At 44.0% G+C, this 19890-nt stretch overlaps 1 protein-coding gene across 1 annotated transcript; it reads left to right on the top strand.

Annotated features, from left to right (window-relative positions):
- Window positions 1-3530: 3530 nt before the first annotated feature.
- grem1 (gremlin 1, DAN family BMP antagonist) lies at window positions 3531-18492 on the top strand. Its single transcript, NM_001100231.1, has 2 exons — window positions 3531-3609; window positions 17279-18492. Exon 2 carries the CDS (start codon window positions 17280-17282, stop codon window positions 17826-17828), a length of 549 nt encoding a protein of 182 aa, NP_001093701.1. The 5' UTR covers window positions 3531-3609; window position 17279; the 3' UTR covers window positions 17829-18492.
- The last annotated feature ends 1398 nt before the right edge of the window (window positions 18493-19890 follow it).

Here is a 19890-nt window from a genome sequence, read left to right as displayed (position 1 = left end):
TAGTTGCAGCAAGGCCTAGAAAAATATAATGTGTGAAAATAACATAGAAATTGGTTTCCCCGGCTAATCAGCTATACAGGGCCATTTTTGTCCAAAGGATAAATCTAAGAAGATGATACTGGCAGATTAGTGGCTCTTACTGTTAGAATTGCCAGTTGCAATGAGTACGAGGAGCAGACAGTTCAACAAAGTCCCAGTATGGGCACAGGGTCAGGGCAGGCAGCAAACAAACAGAGCCCAAATAACCAATAGCCAAGGTCAAAACCAGGGAGTCAGAATATGAGGTAACTAGGAACAGGGGCAAGGACTTCAGGACACAGGATCTCAGGAGCTAGGAACGGGAGGCTTAGTCACAGCAGAAATGCCAGTAATCCAGCATCAGGGTATGGGAGAGGCATAATAATAATAAATAGCCCTTTAATTGGCTATTGCCTGCAGCTCAATCATAGCATTCCCAGTCCCACTTTTCACCTCGGGATGCGTCTAATAAATGGATGTTGTCTGTTTATTGTATTTCAATTGCAATCAATGCAGTCCTTTTAGCTGGATTTTCTAGACACGTCCCTGGCCTACACTACTGGCCTGAATATTCTACTTATGTAATAAAGAAGCAAGGTGTGTGTTTGCCCAGAATGGAGAGTTGTAGCTCCCTCACTTAACCCAGCTGCCCAGGACAGACTACATAGCAAAGCACTTGTCTAGGGGTGGTTAGGACAACTATTCTCCCTATCAGTCCCCTGATCCATTGGCCATAATTAAGCTGTTGTGCAACTGTAGAAATAGTATATGCATTCTATTATCTTACGCATTCATTTCATCGGGAGAAGTCATGCTGTGATAGATGGGGGGCAGCCATGTCCTTGAGATTATGCTACAGGTAATTCCAGCTGCCGAGAGTCACCCCTTGAGTAGCACATTACAGTGATGGGGAGAATGTAAGTTTAGCAGAGACCACCAATCATTACTTGGTGTCAGCATCCAGTATGGGGGCAGGCAGTTTACCAATATGTAAGGAGATTCTCAGCCTGCATTCTCCATGGTGGAACACTGCTCCAGGATATGTTTCCTTAGTGCTGCAGATGTTTGATCCATTATAGAATTCCTCCCTGGTGACAGTTGCACATGACCCTAATGTCAGAACAAAGTCTATATATTTACCATCTTGTAGATCTGAACATTTCCAGCAGGATCTGTGCTGGCTACAACAAGCAGCTTTGGCATTCCTGTGAGTTTTCCCCTAATGCAGCGTGAGCCGGAGAGGATGTAGTGTCTGATCATGTTTGCTTTATTTATGATGCTTACTGCTCTCTGCTGACCTGGGGACGCCTGACAAGGAGCAGCCCATGTGCAGAACACATGTTCAATCCCAAACCTGCAGTGGAGGTGCACAGAACCCGGGCTCCAGGGACTTCTTAGGGCCTTAACATGGGAACTTTACAGCAGAAACTCATTAGTGGGGATCTTTGATTATTCACAGTCCATAATATCCCCATGCACGTTTCCTACCCAAGCTCCTCTGGGGAACATAACCCATCTTTCCTCCTCAGCTACCTTGCACTGTGTACAGGCGCCATGGTGATCATCAGGTAATAACCAACATAGCAACAAGGCCTAGTCAAAACAGGCCCTGGCATTCCAAGTACACAGATTGCCAGTCCGGGCCTGACCGAAAGGGGATGGGACCCCAAAAATCACATTCTGCCTTGTAACAGAAAATGTATTTTAAGCAGCTACCCAATAAACACTAATTGTAAAAATGTCAGTGGTTTTAATGTTATTTGTAACTGTATTTGCAACTGAAAGTGGTGCTGGCACTCCAGGTCCTGACTCTTGAAACAATGTAGAAGAAGCAAACTTTTATGTTAATCATCTGTATTCTGTTACAGTTTCAAATGTGAAAGCAACCAATGGTAGGAGACAGACAGACAGACACTGCTTGCAGCCAGTGACAGTTAAGATTCCAAATAGGCCCTGGCATTTCAATTACACAGATGCTCAAACTGTGTACAAAATTGGTGATTAAACACACCACACCCCAGTGTCTGATAGCAAGGCGTTGCCTTGTAAAACAAATGCCATATTATTAACCTCAAACACCACCAAGATAGACCTAAACCCCAAGCCTGGCCCTTCTCCTCCTTTCACAATAACTATTGATGGCATGACCATTAACCATGTTAAGTCAAACGCTGCCTGGGGGTTATCTTTGACCAGTCACTCTCCTTCTCTAATCATATTAATGCCACTGCCAAAACCTGACACTTTTCTCTCCACAATATTCATTCTTAAACTGATATTTGTTATACTTATTTATATTTATTCATTGCATTTATTATAATACATGTTCTCCCTGGGTATACTCTTGTACATAGTAAGATTGCACAGTGCTGCATATTCTTGTAGTTCTTTCTAAGTAAAGTTATACATACATACATACATTTCCATCATACAAATGTTATGCATGAAATTCCAAACAGCGGGCACTTGAAAAACTGCAAGAAACATTGGGGGTTATGTAATAAAGGCAATAAGTTTGCTCAGAAGCTGTAACCTATAGCAACCAATCAGCAGGCAGCATTTACAGGCCACCTGTTTAAAAGCAAAGTGGCCCTGACATTTTAAGTACCTGGATGACCAAAAAGCTGCCCACCAGCCCAATAAACAGTGAGTGACTATGGCATCTTACAGCAGCCCCTCTGGCATTTGCCAATCCACAGATTGCCAGTCTGGGCCTGCACATGTCTCTTCAGCCTCCAGACACAATAGGCTATAGCCTATGAATAAGTCCCCTTGAGGCACAAAACGCGTAAGGCTATCTATGTATAACTAAGTATGAATATCAATAAATTTTGGAACGCTTTTAATATAAACTAAGATTCTCTACTTCATCTTGGTGGTGATCTGGATGTGCCAGCCATTCTATTTCTGCAATGCAGAGGTGCAGCTAAAGTGTAAAGGCGTAAACACCCGGGCAATGCCCAGATACAAAGACAACAAAGGTTAGGAAACATTTTGTCTTTGGCTATCATAAGCAAACTCATAAGGGCAACAGGGGGTTCAGATTATGTGGCCAGTGACATGATATGATAATAGTCAGATATAATTCTTTTACACCACAATCATTCAGCTGCCCCAGCAGCATTTATTGACTGGCACTGAGCTCACAAGGGTGAGACTCTTATTTGAAGTGTAGTTGGGAGCAGAGTTGTGGGGCACTGGGTCAGTGCAACTCATGGGCATTTCTGGGAAACTAGATGTATATATAGTGTAACTAGGGAGCTGGCACTGGGGATACTATTCCACCCCACCTTCCCCCTTAGCTGCATTATTTGGGGCACCCCCTGTACCACTTGCTTCCCTGCTATTGGAAACCGGGGGAAGTGTTAAAAGGGGCGGATAAGTGAGCACCCAGGCAGAGAGTGGAGCTGTCCCCCGGCCAATGATGTGGGAGGTTTGGAGCGCACATCTCAGCTGGCAGACATTTAAATGAGAGACAGATCGGCGCTGCTGCAATTTGTAGCTTGGATTGGAAGGATTTCCCCCCGTGTAGCCTCACATGGACTGTGCCCCTAGCCCTGCTCTGCTGTGAGCCAGCGGCCCTACTTACAGGTGAGCTTCTCCGGGGGGGACAGTGGCTCCCTGCTCGGTCCGGGCAGCTGGACATTGCTATGGGCCCCGGGGTGGCGGGTTGTTGTGAAGGGATTTATACACTTTATTATGCTAAATAATTGTCAGGCTCCCAGGTAACCCTAGGGCACACTCTAATGGCCCAGGTGTATACAGGTGCCAGTGGGATAGAGTGTATCATCCCCACTACTGTGCGCTATGCGATTTATATGTGCGTCTGATTTATATGTGCTCACTGGGCGCAATAAGTCGCACTGCGCTAGGTCTCCCTGCGATCCTGCTGCGCATTGAGAAGCTGCCCCAGTGCATTAGTATTTGGGGAGGTATGTGCCCTATGGCGCAGAGAATCGCTAATTGCTCGCCAGATAATAGATATTTATATATGTATTCTTATTGCTCTGATGTGGACATTAAAGTGATATTGCAGTTACACAGGGGACTATAGTAGCCTAATGTGTTGCCAAAGGCGCAGCTATGCCAACTTCTGTTACTCTGTATTCTGCGCACTGAGCGCCTGTGTGGCTGGGTGTGCGATTCCCAGGAGTAGGTTGCGCCAGAGGCAGGCTTGGAACTAGTGACTGGAGCTGCGACTGGCACCCTCTGTAGCCCCTGGGACTTGCTGCTGCCTCAGTACGCCTGGGCCCATGGGCATTGGTTTTGCTAGGGCAAGGGCTAAGACTAGGACTGCTACAATTGGTACAGAAGATCGCACCTTTCTTGCAACTCGTTGTATTACTGCCACACGGTCACACATTCTGGGCAGGGGCATTATGTGTCTGAGATGCCATTTATTTATTATGATTATTTATTTCGTGGCTGCCGGGGTGATGGCAGAAGTGTGTGTGCGTCTGTATGTATTGGGAGGAAGAGAACAATGTACAGGATTCCTTATGTACTGGCAAGAATTAAACACATGGTATAATGCCAGTTGGCACAATATGTCGGCTAGAAACTTAGGAGAAAGGAACCATTAGACCTGCACATACATTGGTTTTTTTTCGCTAAAACTAAAATCGCCGTTAATTGCCGGAAAATATTTCGTTTTTCTCCCATTACCGTTTTGTTGCAGCGATTTATATTGTTTCCAGCAGCGGCGGGTGTAGGGGAATTACTGCGCGTAAAATCAAGTACTGGGAAAGCCAATTCCATGTTTTATAACTGATTAAATAATTGTATCTAATTCCGTTTTATTCAGCTGCTTTCTTTCGATTGGTGCTTGGGAAGTACTATGATGTGCGGCTTGTATATATATATAAATATATATATATATATATATAAACCCAGTGTGTGTGTATAATATACAGGTTAGTAGGACACTGTGGCCCCCAGTGCTGCGCTTCTTTTATAGAAATAAAGTATATGGAAGAAGCATCCAGTAACTTCATAATATTTATTATAACTTGCTGTGGGGCCTTTCTCTTTACCCTGAAAAAATACTTATTTTAATGATAGCAATATAATAGTAATAATAATAATAGTATAGGGGATGATATTCGCCCTAAGTCTGCTGGGCGTCATGCAGGTCCTGTGACCATATAAAGGCACAGACCGCTGGCTGGGGGGTTTTATGGGCTCATGGATCTCCTAGATGGCTTCTAACAGCCTCATATTCTAGAAGGAGATAGGGGACATATTTTTAAGAATTCAGAGAGGAATGTAACACAATTGAAATCACTAAGCACTTACTATAACTGATGGCATCACTAAGCACTGTTTATAATGTTGCTCTTGGCTCTTGTATATTATAGAGCTATTATAATGAATGTGAGTGATGGTTCCAGCAGGATTCTGTCAGGGGGTCTTGCTCAACTGCTGGGCTTGTATGAGGATGTGTCTGTCTGTATAACAGGAGAGATAAAGCAAACACTGTGCCTGGGAGCTGCCATAGCATTTGACTGGGGCAAAAAGTCTCAGCTCAATGTCTAACCCAGGGACTCAAACGAGAAACAATATCTGATTTTTTTTCTTGTCTGAAGACTTCTAGAGCCCTGAGGATGACGTGCTTTTAATCTGTTTAGGACTAATGCTGAATTTTAGCTCTATAAAGTAATATATCTGTCCCAGAATGTGAGCTTGAGTTGGTACCGATCCAGGGACACCGAGCTGGGAACCAGGGGAGAGTTGTGTGTGTGGGCGGATCGGATCGGATTGCCGGGTTAGAGCGCCGGGTACAACAGAACCGTGTGACTTTGTGTATTTGCCTGTAGCGAAACAGAACTGCATTGGGTCCCAGCAGGTATCGCAGCTCCGTGTCCCTCTGTCTTTATAACAAGTGTATGTTGCCCGGTTCCCTGCTCTGTGTGAGTGTAGCAACCGCTGCCCGGGACTCTCCCTGTTCCACCCCATTCCTTTACTGGCTCAGCCCGACCGGTGTGTCCTGCTATGGGCCGGGAGTTGTTCAGCAGATAGATAGCAGCCTTATGCCCTGTTATGGGCAGCTGCCGGGAGTATTTCAGCAGATAGATAGCAGCCTTATGCCCTGTTATGGGCAGCTGCCGGGAGTATTTCAGCAGATAGATAGCAGCCTTATGCTCTGTTATGGGCAGCTGCCGGGAGTTGTTCAGCAGATAGATAGCAGCCTTATGCTCTGTTATGGGCAGCTGCCGGGAGTTGTTAAGCAGATAGTAGCCTTATGCACTGTTATGGGCAGCTGCCGGGAGTTGTTCAGCAGATAGATAGCAGCCTTATGCTCTGTTATGGGCAGCTGCCGGGAGTATTTCAGCAGATAGATAGCAGCCTTATGCCCTGTTATGGGCAGCTGCCGGGAGTTGTTCAGCAGATAGATAGCAGCCTTATGCTCTGTTATGGGCAGCTGCCGGGAGTTGTTCAGCAGATAGATAGCAGCCTTATGCTCTGTTATGGGCAGCTGCCGGGAGTTGTTCAGCAGATAGATAGCAGCCTTATGCTCTGTTATGGGCAGCTGCCGGGAGTTGTTCAGCAGATAGATAGCAGCCTTATGCTCTGTTATGGGCAGCTGCCGGGAGTTGTTCAGCAGATAGATAGTAGCCTTATGCTCTGTTATGGGCAGCTGCCGGGAGTTGTTCAGCAGATAGATAGCCTTATGCTCTGTTATGGGCAGCTGCCGGGAGTTGTTCAGCAGATAGATAGCAGCCTTATGCTCTGTTATGGGCAGCTGCCGGGAGTTGTTAAGCAGATAGTAGCCTTATGCACTGTTATGGGCAGCTGCCGGGAGTTGTTCAGCAGATAGATAGTAGCCTTATGCTCTGTTATGGGCAGCTGCCGGGAGTTGTTAAGCAGATAGTAGCCTTATGCTCTGTTATGGGCAGCTGCCGGGAGTTGTTCAGCAGATAGCAGCCTTATGCCCTGTTATGGGCAGCTGCCGGGAGTTGTTCAGCAGATAGCAGCCTTATGCTCTGTTATGGGCAGCTGCCGGGAGTTGTTCAGCAGATAGATAGCAGCCTTATGCTCTGTTATGGGCAGCTGCCGGGAGTTGTTAAGCAGATAGCAGCCTTATGCTCTGTTATGGGCAGCTGCCGGGAGTTGTTCAGCAGATAGATAGTAGCCTTATGCTCTGTTATGGGCAGCTGCAGGGAGTTGTTCAGCAGATAGATAGCAGCCTTATGCTCTGTTATGGGCAGCTGCAGGGAGTTGTTCAGCAGATAGATAGCAGCCTTATGCCCTGTTATGGGCAGCTGCCAGGAGTTGTTCAGCAGATAGATAGTAGCCTTATGCTCTGTTATGGGCAGCTGCAGGGAGTTGTTCAGCAGATAGCAGCCTTATGCCCTGTTATGGGCAGCTGCCGGGAGTTGTTCAGCAGATAGATAGCAGCCTTATGCTCTGTTATGGGCAGCCGCCGGGAGTTGTTCAGCAGATAGATAGCAGCCTTATGCCCTGTTATGGGCAGCTGCCGGGAGTTGTTCAGCAGATAGATAGCAGCTTTATGCTCTGTTATGGGCAGCCGCCGGGAGTTGTTAAGCAGATAGCACCTTATGCTCTGTTATGGGCAGCTGCCGGGAGTTGTTCAGCAGATAGATAGCAGCCTTATGCTCTGTTATGGGCAGCTGCCGGGAGTTGTTCAGCAGATAGATAGCAGCTTTATGCTCTGTTATGGGCAACTGCCGGGAGTTGTTCAGCAGATAGATAGCAGCCTTATGCCCTGTTATGGGCAGCTGCCGGGAGTTGTTCAGCAGATAGATAGCAGCCTTATGCTCTGTTATGGGCAGCTGCCGGGAGTTGTTCAGCAGATAGATAGCAGCCTTATGCTCTGTTATGGGCAGCTGCCGGGAGTTGTTCAGCAGATAGCAGCCTTATGCTCTGTTATGGGCAGCTGCTGGGAGTTGTTCAGCAGATAGATAGCAGCCTTATGCTCTGTTATGGGCAGCTGCCGGGAGTTGTTCAGCAGATAGCAGCCTTATGCTCTGTTATGGGCAGCTGCCAGGAGTTGTTCAGCAGATAGCAGTCTATATTCCAGTTTAATGACAGGACCTTGGACAAGAGCATCACGGGTGCTTCTTTGAAAAAAATTATATTTTACAGCAAAAATGACATATAGTGCCATGAATTGTAGGATTGTAGGTTAGGTGTGTATATCCTGCAGCCCCCCAGCCCTTGCACCACAGCTTCCAGCACTGGCTGTGCATTGGGCTCTGAGAGCTGCAGTTTATTAACATCTGATGGATCCCAGAATGGACATTTTTTAACTGCATTGATTTTCACTTACATTGATGCCCCATGTCATAAGGTCCCACATCTCTACCTGCTGCCCTGGGTTTTTGCCTTAAGCTATAACCCAGAATTGTGTTTGTCAGTGCCGTTGGCTGATCTGCCATAAGGGCCACATCCAGCCTACAGTTCCCCAGTGGCACAGCCCAACTCCTGTAACATTAGTAATTAGTAATGGCTGCTCCTGTACAGTCGCCCTGGGTTAGGGTTGTTCTGGCCAAAGTGCTGTTAGTTCTGCAGTACCAGAAAGGGGGCACCCAAGTCTAGTGGGTAATTAATGATAATTTTTTGACAAACAGCATTAAGTGTTTTTTTCTTAAAGCTTAATTGGTTTATCAATGGTTCCTCATCCAAACTTGGTTTCCTCCTGTAAAGAAATCAGTCATGCTGTCAGTAGCACATTGCAAGTCTGTGACTCTGCTGGAATCGGCCAATCAGAGCAGGAGAAACCTGTCAGTGACTCACATAATTATGTTGGTTGCAGCCAGGAATTGCGCTAAACACCAAGTGGTTTGGAATTCGGCAATAGCTGACCTTCTTCTGAGGGATTAGCCTGAATCTAGGTACCTGCCCAAGCCAATCGAGCTGGCTTTAGACCATGTGACAACAAAAGGTGCTGATTTTTTTGTGCTCTTAAATCTTAAAGGGGGGGGTCCCTTATTTGCATACGCAGGTTGGATTTGGTTGGGGATTGGGCTAAATCTTTTGTGAAGGATTCAGTATTCAGCCGAATAAAAAAAAAAGTGGCTTTGTACATCCCTTATACCAATGATCCCCAACCAGTGGCTCCCAAGCAACATGTAGCTCCCCAACCCCTTGGTTATTGCTCCCAGTGGCCTCAAAGCAGGGGCTTATATTTACATTCCTGACTTGGGGCAAGTTTTGGCTTCATGAAAACAGGTTTTCTGCCAAACAGAGACTCCTGTAGACTGCCAGTCCACATAGGGGATAGCAGATAGCCAATCACAGCCCTTATTTGGCACCCCAGGTACATTTTTCATGTTTGTGTTCCTCCCCAACTCTTTTTACATCTGAATGTGGCTCATGGGATAAAAAGGTTGGGGATCCCTGCCTTAAACTATGGGATTATGATTTTATTGAATCTCATTGGTTCTGTCAAGACACTTGGCATTGGCATGGCTCAAGAACAGGTGAATGGGCTACTATGGCTGAATTCAGTCCCTGAGAATCTGAGGTGTCTGAATAATCTGCAGATTCAGCTGAAAAAAATGGGCCAATATCATTTTTAAACTGCATAAAACTGGGGCCGATATACTAACTTAGTTGCTACATTGCACCAGAGCAGTTTCCTATAACAGTTTAATCTTTTGTTCTAGACTGATGAAATCTTATAGAAAAAAATTTTCCTATTTGCAAAAGCACCGTGTTAAGCTGGCCATACACGTGGCAATCTGACGATGTTTCGTGCGACCATCGGTCAGATCCGCCACACACTATTCAGGGCTGAATCGGCAGGTAAGGAGGTAGAAACAATAGGATTTCTACCTCCTTCTGCCGATTCAGCGCTGAAGGGAGATTTTGGTCAGGCGCCTTCTATGGCCCCCGATCAAAATTTTCAAACTGGTCCGATTGGCGAGTCGGCCGAAATCAGCACCTTCCTGCCGACATACCATACACGCACCGAATATCGTACGAAACGAGGTTTCGTACGATATTATCGGTGCGTGTATGGCCACCTTTAGTAAATCAGCCCCAGGGTGTTTGTAAAATTTGGGCTTCAGTATTTTCTTACACAGCAGTGTCCTATCATGTACGCCTCGCAAATCAGCATTGAAGTGTGTGGGATGGATCACGCTATACCTGTAAAGCCCTTGATTTACTGAGTCAGAACATTGCAGCTTTCCCATGCCTGGTGCATGTAGTCTCTTCATATATCAAGCATTCCCGTCATACGTGTTATTACAATTCTTCAGATAGTCATCACATCTTAGCTTTTGTATTTGCACTGTCTGGAAAGTTGCAAGGGGACCCCTAGTGTCCACATCTTGCAATCAGCTTTATTTGGACAACTGCATTCTTTCATATAACTTAGGGGAATATTTAATATAGTGTGTAAGCCAATATCACCAGTGATGTTGCCCATAGCAACCAATCAACCAAAAATTAGATTAGAACAGTCACCTAGTTAAGTTGGCCATACACGCAAAGAGCCAAGCGAGTGATCTTCTCCCAATATCTCTACTTACGGGTGGGTGACATCGGGTTAATTCGGTTGTTTGGCCATGGGGCCAAATTATCAAATTAAAATGGCAGGTATAGGCACTGCATCAAAGCTGCCTGATCGAGATGTGGCCGATGTCTGGCCAGATGCCAGACCCGTCGGTAGTGCCCATACATGGCCCAATAGGCTGCTGAATTAGTCTAAGGGACCGATATCAACAGCTAGAATTGGCCCTTGTATGGACACCTTTAGAAAACAAAAGCAAAGGTCTGATTGGTTGTTATGGGCAACATCACCAGTGGACTAATAAACTATAATTAATATGTCCCTTAGTGTATTGTTGCTCAGATGCTCTTCCGAGCACTTATACAGTTTATGTTATTTGGCGGGAGGGGGTTCATAATAGTAGCGTTTTTTAGATTTGTAATATCATGAATGTAAAAGGAGTGCCTCTTGCTGTTTGGCACAGTGAAGGGCGTGGCATAACAGCAAAAACGTAATTAACTGAAGCAGAATCATCTCCTGCTGCTCCTGTCACACTGAGCATTAGAAATGAGCAGGGGAGCATCGAGAGACCGGGCAGAACAGAAAGGGGCACTCTGCTTGTACAACTGTGATATTAAAACCTAAAAAACCTCTTAATTGCAAAAGTGCTCAAAAGAGCGTTCTGGGCAATTCTTACATGAAGTTTGATGGTAGGATGGTAGGATTGTTTCCTAGCTATTTGCTTAAAGTTTGCTTATCTCCTCCTCTACTTAGTTATAGTATAATCACACTTAGTAGCCCAGATGGGGATATAGGCTAGGTTGCCAGGTCATGGGACAAATCAGGGTCACTTCTGAAAAGCCAACATAGTAGGGGTGCCCATGTCAGACTGCACCTGGTGCAACCCAGCAACCAGGGACAGAAATACCGGGGGGTGTGTGGGCGGGTGCAATTGCACCTGGGCCTGCACCCCCTCTGGGCTGCAATCGACTAAAAAACTGCGTCCAGAGGGGGTTGGGGGTCCTGCTGCATGGCCTGCACCCAGGCCCCAGTTCAGGCAGAAAATATTAGACCTGGAAAAGGAAACTGTCTATTTACAGTGTTTACATTATTATTATTATTATTATTATTATTATATTAAAATATATTATATTACTTAGTCATTTACAATGAGTGGGTGTATACATACGAAATAACAACTGGTACAAAAGGGAAAGAGGGCCCTGCCCCGCTCAATAAAAAAGGTATTTTTCCTTAAGTAGCCAGTTTTTGTCTCATCATATTGGAGTGGAAGCTGTCACATTTGGATCATTCTACATTGGTGATTCCCAGAAATGTGGCTCTGGGCCCCGTGTGGCAGTGCAGACGTTGGAGGGGAATATTTTACTCCCTTTTCTGTCAAAATGTGTGAGAGCACACTGGCAATATAGGGGTGCACGGGGCACTTTAATAAGTATATTCACATCAAGCGACTGTGCCAAATACATTCCGAGGGAAGGAACCTTGTGCTGGATATATACCCCACTCACATGTGTACTCAGATTGTAAGCGAGTGTCAGAGTAGGATAACTCTCATATTCTTCAAGTCTGCTAATGAGAAACAAGATAAAGCGCAGCAGTTAAAGTCAAATTAAGCTACAGCTACTTAAGAGCCAGGGACTCGTGTAATTAATAATTGGTTATTCCCCAGTCTCAGGATAAGTGGTTACTATCACTGTCTTAATGAGAGATTTTATCCTGCCTTAACATGAACGCATGGTTCCTATGTAAAACAGGACCTTTTATTGCTTTATTCCCCAAATCTATCAACAATGTTTGCTACTGGTTTGGGTGCCCTCAGTAACCAATTAGCAGTAGAATTAGTTGTATGCAAACAGCAATCTGGATAGAATCAATCTCTCCCTTTTTCTGAGCCCAGTGTCAGACTGGGGGGTGCAGGGCCCACCAGGGCCCCACACCCCCCCAAGGTTCCCCTGTCTGCTATGCCCCCCTAACCCCGCTGCAGGGGCCTTAAGAGAAACGCATCAGGGGAGAGACACCGGCTGGTGGGGAAGCGCCATCAGGGATTGTGTCTGGGCCACTGGGGCCCATCGGCCCAGTCTGACCCTGTCTGACCCTGTCTGACCCTGTCTGAGCCGGATGCTGCTATATACCAGGAGAGATTAATATTTGCTTGGCAAAACTACAAAATATGCTGCCATCAGAAATCTTGGTATTAATATCACTGCAATCTGTTCCTTGAAAAAGTATTAATAAAAACCATTTGTATATGCTGAAATCCAGCTGTGGATTCTCTTTCTGCATTATTTGAAATCCTGGCAAGGGAAGAGGGACTAAAACATTGATGTTACAAACTGTAACAACTTCTCCACAACTTACAGACAGCATGGATGTTCCTTTCCTTATTGACATCACATGTGCAGGGAATTGTGGGATTTGGAGGATGCAGGCTGAAGGCAGGCTGAGGACAGTCGACTACTGTTACATTTATTTGAGTGTCAAAGTAGTCAGCCAGATCAGCAGGAGAACTGGGGGTCAGGCTGTTAGGTAACTGTTCCAAACCATATTATCACATTACAAAGCATGAAAAGGCTGCATGTTTTCTTTTCGAAAAGTTGTGTTTGGGAGGAGTTTCCCTTTAAACATTACAGCTTTGCTTGTTTCCATACCATTAAATAGTAGAAGTGATATGTTGACATGAGGTCAAATCCACTGTTAAAAAATCACTCACTAACATACAGTCACCTTCTATTTGATGGGGAGGGGGGGCTCCCTGGGACAATAAAAAGCTAAAAAAAAAAGGCTATAATTTTTCGAGATTTACTTTGCATGAAAACAGCTGAAAATCCAAAACTGATAATTCACCAACTAAAACTTGCCGAGATCATGTAGAAGCCAATGGCAGATGTCCCTTGCCTTCCCTGGAGGATCCTTCTTTGATTAGAAACTTTAGAGGTTTTTGACGCTAGTTTTTTAAGTGACAATTTGAAAAAGTTTAGGTTTTGGTGCAAAAAATCAGAGTTTTGCAACTTTTCTAGTTCAGACTTTTTAGTGAATGGAAGTTTCTGCAAATTTCTAAAAACAACAAAATACATAGTAACATAGTAACATCGTAAGTTGGGTTGAAAAAAGACATACGTCCATCACGTTCAACCATAATGCCTATATATAACCTAACTTCTAGTTGATCCAGAGAAAGGCAAAAAACCCCATCTGAAGCCTCTCTGATTTGCTGCAGAGGGGAAAATGAGAAATGAGAAGAGTTTTAGTACATCTGTCCCCAAGTTTGCTAAGGTGCAGTAACTCATAGCAACCAATCACCAAGTAGCATATACAGTCACCTGTGTAAAAGCAAATATCATATTGGTTACATGTGGGAAAACTGAGTGCCTTGTATTACATCCGGGGGTTAGTGTGCAGTGCCAAGTCTCTTGGTGCACTAACCCCTAAAGCCCATTAAATAGCATTGTATGACCAAAGCAAAAACATCCCAGGTTTGCTTGAAAGTAAAGAAAACCCAGTGATGCACATGGGGCCGCTGCCTTCTCAATGAACATCTGTCCCACAAACCGTCTCTGCCTCTGGGCTTTTCATTCGTCTCTTTATACAAACTCTTCTTATTATAGAGAAAACAAAGAAAGGTAGAAACAGAACAAAGATCTATTTTTATAAATACACTATAAAAAGAAAAACTAAAAATAAATGAAAAAGCCATACTATATTTCAATACAAGTCAAAGTATTTTATGTATTTATTAATAGGCATTTTTGGTGCTATCCACCTTTTCAAGTACAAGAAGCCCAAGAAGGAGGTGAATAGCCCTTGAAATGTTGTGTTGAGTTCCCACTAAATATTACAAACTGTAGCATATTGCTTTGGTGTCATCTGTAGTAATTTTAAGGACAGGTATGGGACCCGTTATCCGGAAACCCGTAATCCGGAAAGTTCTGAATTACAGGAAGGCCATCTCCCATAGGCTCCATTGTAATCAAATAATTCACAATTTTAAAAACCTGACCTTGTACTTGATCCCAGCTAGGATACAATTGATCTTTGTTGGAAGCAACACAATACTATTGGGGTTATTTAATGTTTAAATTACAGAAAGACCCCTTATCTGGAAAACCCCAGGTCCTGAGCATTCTGGATAATAGGTCCCATACCTGTACTCTCCAGGCAGCAGAGTATACAGACAGATGAACACACAATCGGATTAACAATTTTTACAGTTTGGTCTTTGCCACTGGAATGTCTCTGTAAGACAGCAGACACCTAAGGGTCATTTTAGCTGCCCAACATGGAAAGCCAGTTCACATCAGGAAAGGAGAATCCCTAAATGATCCGATGATATCGCTGCGCTTATGGTTATGAAACACTTTTTACAGTCCACGCAATGACATTAAACACAATTATCTGCTTATCTCTTGGGGCTGTAACCCAAGTCTGTCTTGTGATACCCATTTGATGCTTCTGACATTTGATCAAGTTGAGTCTCTCGCTAAATTTAACCATTACATCCCGTAGTGTTTTGGGACTGGTTAAAAGGCACAAGGTTTATTTTTCTGAGCATGATTTAAATAAAAAAAAGTTCACCATTAATAGGGTTAAAGAAGAGAATTCGAGCACGGTTAGTGTGGGAAGGGAACTTGTTGTGGGGATTATTTACTGGGATTTGGGAGCTTAGACATTACCATTGTTAAAGTGTTGGTTTCCACATTCAGTGCACTTAAAGCCAGAACCTGACATCAGCGCTTTACCATGCAAGGAATGCAGAAATAAATGTTCCATGTAAACATGCACTGTGGCGTCCAGTTACTCGGCTGTGGTTATCTAAGGTGCTGTACCACTATAGGAGAACTATGCAGCCCTGGGCCTTGGATAACTGGATACGGATGAGGATGAAGGAAGCCACATATACAAGATAGGAATATATTGCTGCTACTAGTAATAGGTCATTTTTTGGTAATAAATGGGCATCTCGATTTATATTTTATCATGATATAATTATAAATATATTTGGTCATATTATTTCAATATTTGTTTCTATGCCTATGTGTGTATTTTTCCATCTTTTAATTGGAAATAACCAACCATGGTTACCCTGTGATTTTTTTTGTCTACACAGATACATTTTCAAATAGGCAATAATTCTTTTTCTTTATTTATTGTTTAAAAAAACGTGAATTAGTGAATGATTAATGTATTGCTAAAAACTCGCTTGACGACAACAGTAACTGTGGTGATTTCATTTCATTCGTGGATATGAATTAACAGTGAACTGGTATAAGAGGGATGTGAACTTGTCCCGCTAACATTGTCTGCCTGTGCCCCTAGTGCAGTGATCCCCAACCAGTGGCTCTGGGGCAACATGTTGCTCCCCAACCCCTTGGGTGTTGCTCTCAGTGCCCCCAAACCAGGGAGTTATTTTTGAATTCCTGACTTGGGGGCAAGTTTTGGTTGAATAAAAACAAGATTTCCTACCAAATAAAGCCCCTGTAAGCTGATAGGGTGCATAGAGGCCCCTAATAGCCAATCTTAGCCCTTATTTGGCTCCTCCATGAACTTTTATGGTGCTTGTGTTGCTCCCCAAGTCTTTTTACATTTGACTGTGGCTCACGAGTAAGAAAGTTTGGGGACCCCTGCCCTAGTGTGACCCAGTTGTCCAGACCAGACCTGTTAAGTATCCTGAAATATTTGGAGTCTCCCGGTTTTCCCAACCAGCCCCCTGGTTTCTGGGCTCTTATGAGGTTGCTTAAATGCTTATTGCACATACGGAGTGAACATTCAGTGAAGTCACTGTGCATTGTCAGGCAGCCATTTGTTTATAACAATCTACCGCATGTTGGAAGATGTAACCAAAGTGCTGACTGGTTGCTATGGGCAAAAGCAAAAGTAAGCAGCACCATTATGGATAAGCCTTATAGTGTTATGTCCTTTCAGTGAACAGGCATTGAGCAATTAGGGAGTTCTATTCAAGCAACAACTCAAATCAGGTTGGACACTGGCCCATGTACATTAGAGGGGATTATACACAGATAGCAGGGAATATTTTTTTTCCATAAAAACGATCAGCGCACCATGGGCCACCCCTTTCATTTGCAGCAGCAGCGTAAGTGGATCTTCACAGTGAGGGCAGTGAGGTTGTGGATGGCAGATTCTGTGAATGCCTTTAAGATGGGTTTGGGTGATTTCATGAACAAGCATAGTATCCAAGGCTATTGTGATCTTGAGATCAAGTTAGTTGGTAAGAGCATTGGTATATATATAGTTGACATATGTGAGTATATAGATAGGTCGGCATGAATGAGTGATGGACTTAACTATGTAACTACGTACTGCACCATCCCCTTAGCCCCTTTTGTATAGGATTATTACACATACTTATGAAGAATTCTGGAAAATATTATTGGGAAAGATATCACTTCCATTGTAGAATGGTGGTACAGTGGCTTGATTCCAGCCAGAGCACTATCTAGCAGTGTGTATGTTCTGCCCATACTTGCTGAACATACTGGCAGGTTAATTGGCTAATACCAAAACTGATCATAGTGTGCAATAGGAACCTTAGATGGATAATCCCTCTAGAGAAGGAACTAAGGTGTAATCTCTGTAAAGCACTGCATGAATAATAATGCTAAAATGCCTGTAAGAGCTGGGAGTTCACCCAAAACACGTAGGCAGACACAAACCTACATGGCTGCGATCAGCCGCAGAAATAACTGGAAATAATGACAGTGTAGTTCATGAGGTATACTGATTTGATCCAATCAAATGTTAATAATGGCCTTTTTATATTTCTAGGATGAACTGTCTCGTTTATGCTCTAGGATCCCTTTTCCTTCTGAGTGGGCTCCTCCTCCCCAGCTCTGAAGGGAAGAAGAAGGTTAGTGGATCACAGGGAGCCATTCCTCCCCCTGACAAAGGGCAGCCCAATGACTCTGAACAAGGTCAAACACAGCCAGGAGGCCGGGGCCGAGTTAAAGGGAAGGGACAAGCACTAGCAGCTGAAGAAGTGCTCGAGTCCAGTCAAGAAGCTCTACATATCACTGAACGCAAGTATCTAAAGAGGGACTGGTGTAAGACTCAGCCCTTAAAGCAAACTATTCATGAGGATGGGTGTAACAGTCGTACCATCATCAACCGCTTTTGCTATGGGCAATGCAACTCCTTCTATATCCCCCGTCACATACGCAGGGAGGAGGGCTCCTTTCAATCCTGCTCCTTCTGCAAACCTAAAAAATTTACCACAATGGTGGTCACCCTGAACTGTCCAGAGCTTCAGCCTCCCACAAAGAAGAAGAGAATCACACGTGTCAAGCAATGTCGCTGCATCTCCATAGACCTGGACTAATGGTCCCCGGGCCTGTGAGCACTAGAATAATGGGAGCTTCGCACTTCGTATTCATACCATTTCTGTCTGTGCCAAGACCAGCAAACCGTGGCCCTCACAGACGTTCAGTTGTGTCCGAGCCACTTTATGCTTTCAGAGAAAAACAGCTCATGCTACTACACCATAGGCAGGAATCCGAACAAGCAATAAATATATAGATTTAGTCCTTCTGTTGAACTATCCTAATCAGTGTTGGGTTCCTTATATTTTCTAGGGAATATGGAGGCCTGCAAAGCGAGTATCCATGTATACATTGTGTACATATATATTATTTATTCTCACGTGTGTGTTTCTGTGCACATGAAAGAGCATGAGGGAAGGAAGCCAAGGCTGTTAATATCTGGACTTGCTGTTAAGCACTAGGAGTTAATGAATTGTGCATGTTACTGGCATGTAGCAGTGAATGGCCACTGCAGGAGACCCATTATTAAGGCAACATGTAACTTTCTGACTTTGCAAGGTTCACTGTGGGTAAACATGCCTTAAGAACAATACATTCTCTTTTCCATGGGTTAATCTGCCAGGAACCAGAAAAATACGGCAGTGTATAAATTCAGTTCGAAGACAGAGGATGCCATGTTAGGCATGTACAGTCTGATCATCTAAATATATCTTCTCAAACTGTTGTGGTAGTCCAGAACCTGATTATGGGGGGGTGGGGGTGAGGGTGGGGGGTAAAGGCCAACACAATGTAGGGAAGATGGGGAGAGGAAGACAGATAGCATACTTATCATGCAGTGAGTGGTCTTTACTGCTCAGAGAGTAGCAAAATGGCAGTGGACAAAGAATGATGAAGTACTGCAACCCAAAGTTGCTTTGACATCTTGCTCACATTGGGGACTGTAGCAACAACACATCTGTGTAATTTCATTTAGGTCAGTGGTGGGAAATAAATCATTGCATGCTTGGTTACATCCAGACGTTACTTCTCAGTAAGCCCCATAACTCTTGGAGTCTGCAATTTAGGACAGTCCCAGCTAGCTGGATGAATTGGGGAGGGATGCCATTGCAATCACTGTTGGACGATATAAACTGCCCCCCAAAAAAACATAAAATAGTTAGCAGGAGATTTCCTTGTATTAAATCAGCACCTGTGGTTTGCCAATAACATGAGCTTCATGATGAATAAAGAAACAGTACAAGATGGAAATATCAAATTCATCTCATATTCATTGTAATTTCATGCATATATTGTATAACTGCATTAGGTCTGGTAACATTCTCATATTGATTGCCTACAACTTGGATGTGGCCTGAAAGTTATTTACACACAAAGCAAAACCAAATACACTAAACTATATTCCTATATACTATATTACTATAACAGGTGATTGAGTTAAATTATCCAGAGCCAAGAGTCACTGGCCAATAGAGAGTTCTGCTTGCCTTCTATCATTTTAATGATAAATGAATCACTAGGCACAAGGGTGCCAGTGCCACATCCAGTTGTCTTGCTAAGCATTTAGTTCAAAAGAAAAAGTAGTTTAAGTTAAGCGACTTCACAGAATTTATTACTTGAAAAACAGTGCTGTTAGGTTAGCAAATCTCCTGCAATATCTTTTACACCCAGCCAAAGGCAGTGGGATTTACTGTACATGGCAGCTGGGAATACACAAGTAATATACAGTAAGTGGGAGCATGCAGGGCGTGTGGCAAATTATAGGTTTTTGGATCATGTTGTTTTTGTGGGATTTCCTGCTGTTTCATTATCAATGGCCGGGCTGTCTATCTTGTATTACACTTTGGTTCGAACTGTGGAAGTGCAGACAGCATACACTGTGGCATGTGGTTTGACATTTGTTTGGATACTTTCCACATCTGCAAGGCTTAACTCTTTTGTTTGCCTGCATGTAGATCAGTACCGCAGGCTCAGAAGCTTGTGGGATATTGTGGGATACCCTTTGAGTGAAAAGGGTATGATCATGAAGCAACTTTTAAGTGTACTTTAAACAGGGATTCTTAATCTATGGGTCTGGACCAAAAAATGGGTCCCCATGCTGTATAGAGTGGGTCCCCAATTGTA

The sequence above is a fragment of the Xenopus tropicalis genome, chromosome 8, assembly GCF_000004195.4.
Source record: "Xenopus tropicalis strain Nigerian chromosome 8, UCB_Xtro_10.0, whole genome shotgun sequence".
NCBI lineage: Eukaryota > Metazoa > Chordata > Amphibia > Anura > Pipidae > Xenopus > Xenopus tropicalis.
Note: the sequence above shows the minus strand (reverse complement) of the source record. Positions and strands in the feature narration are given on the sequence as shown.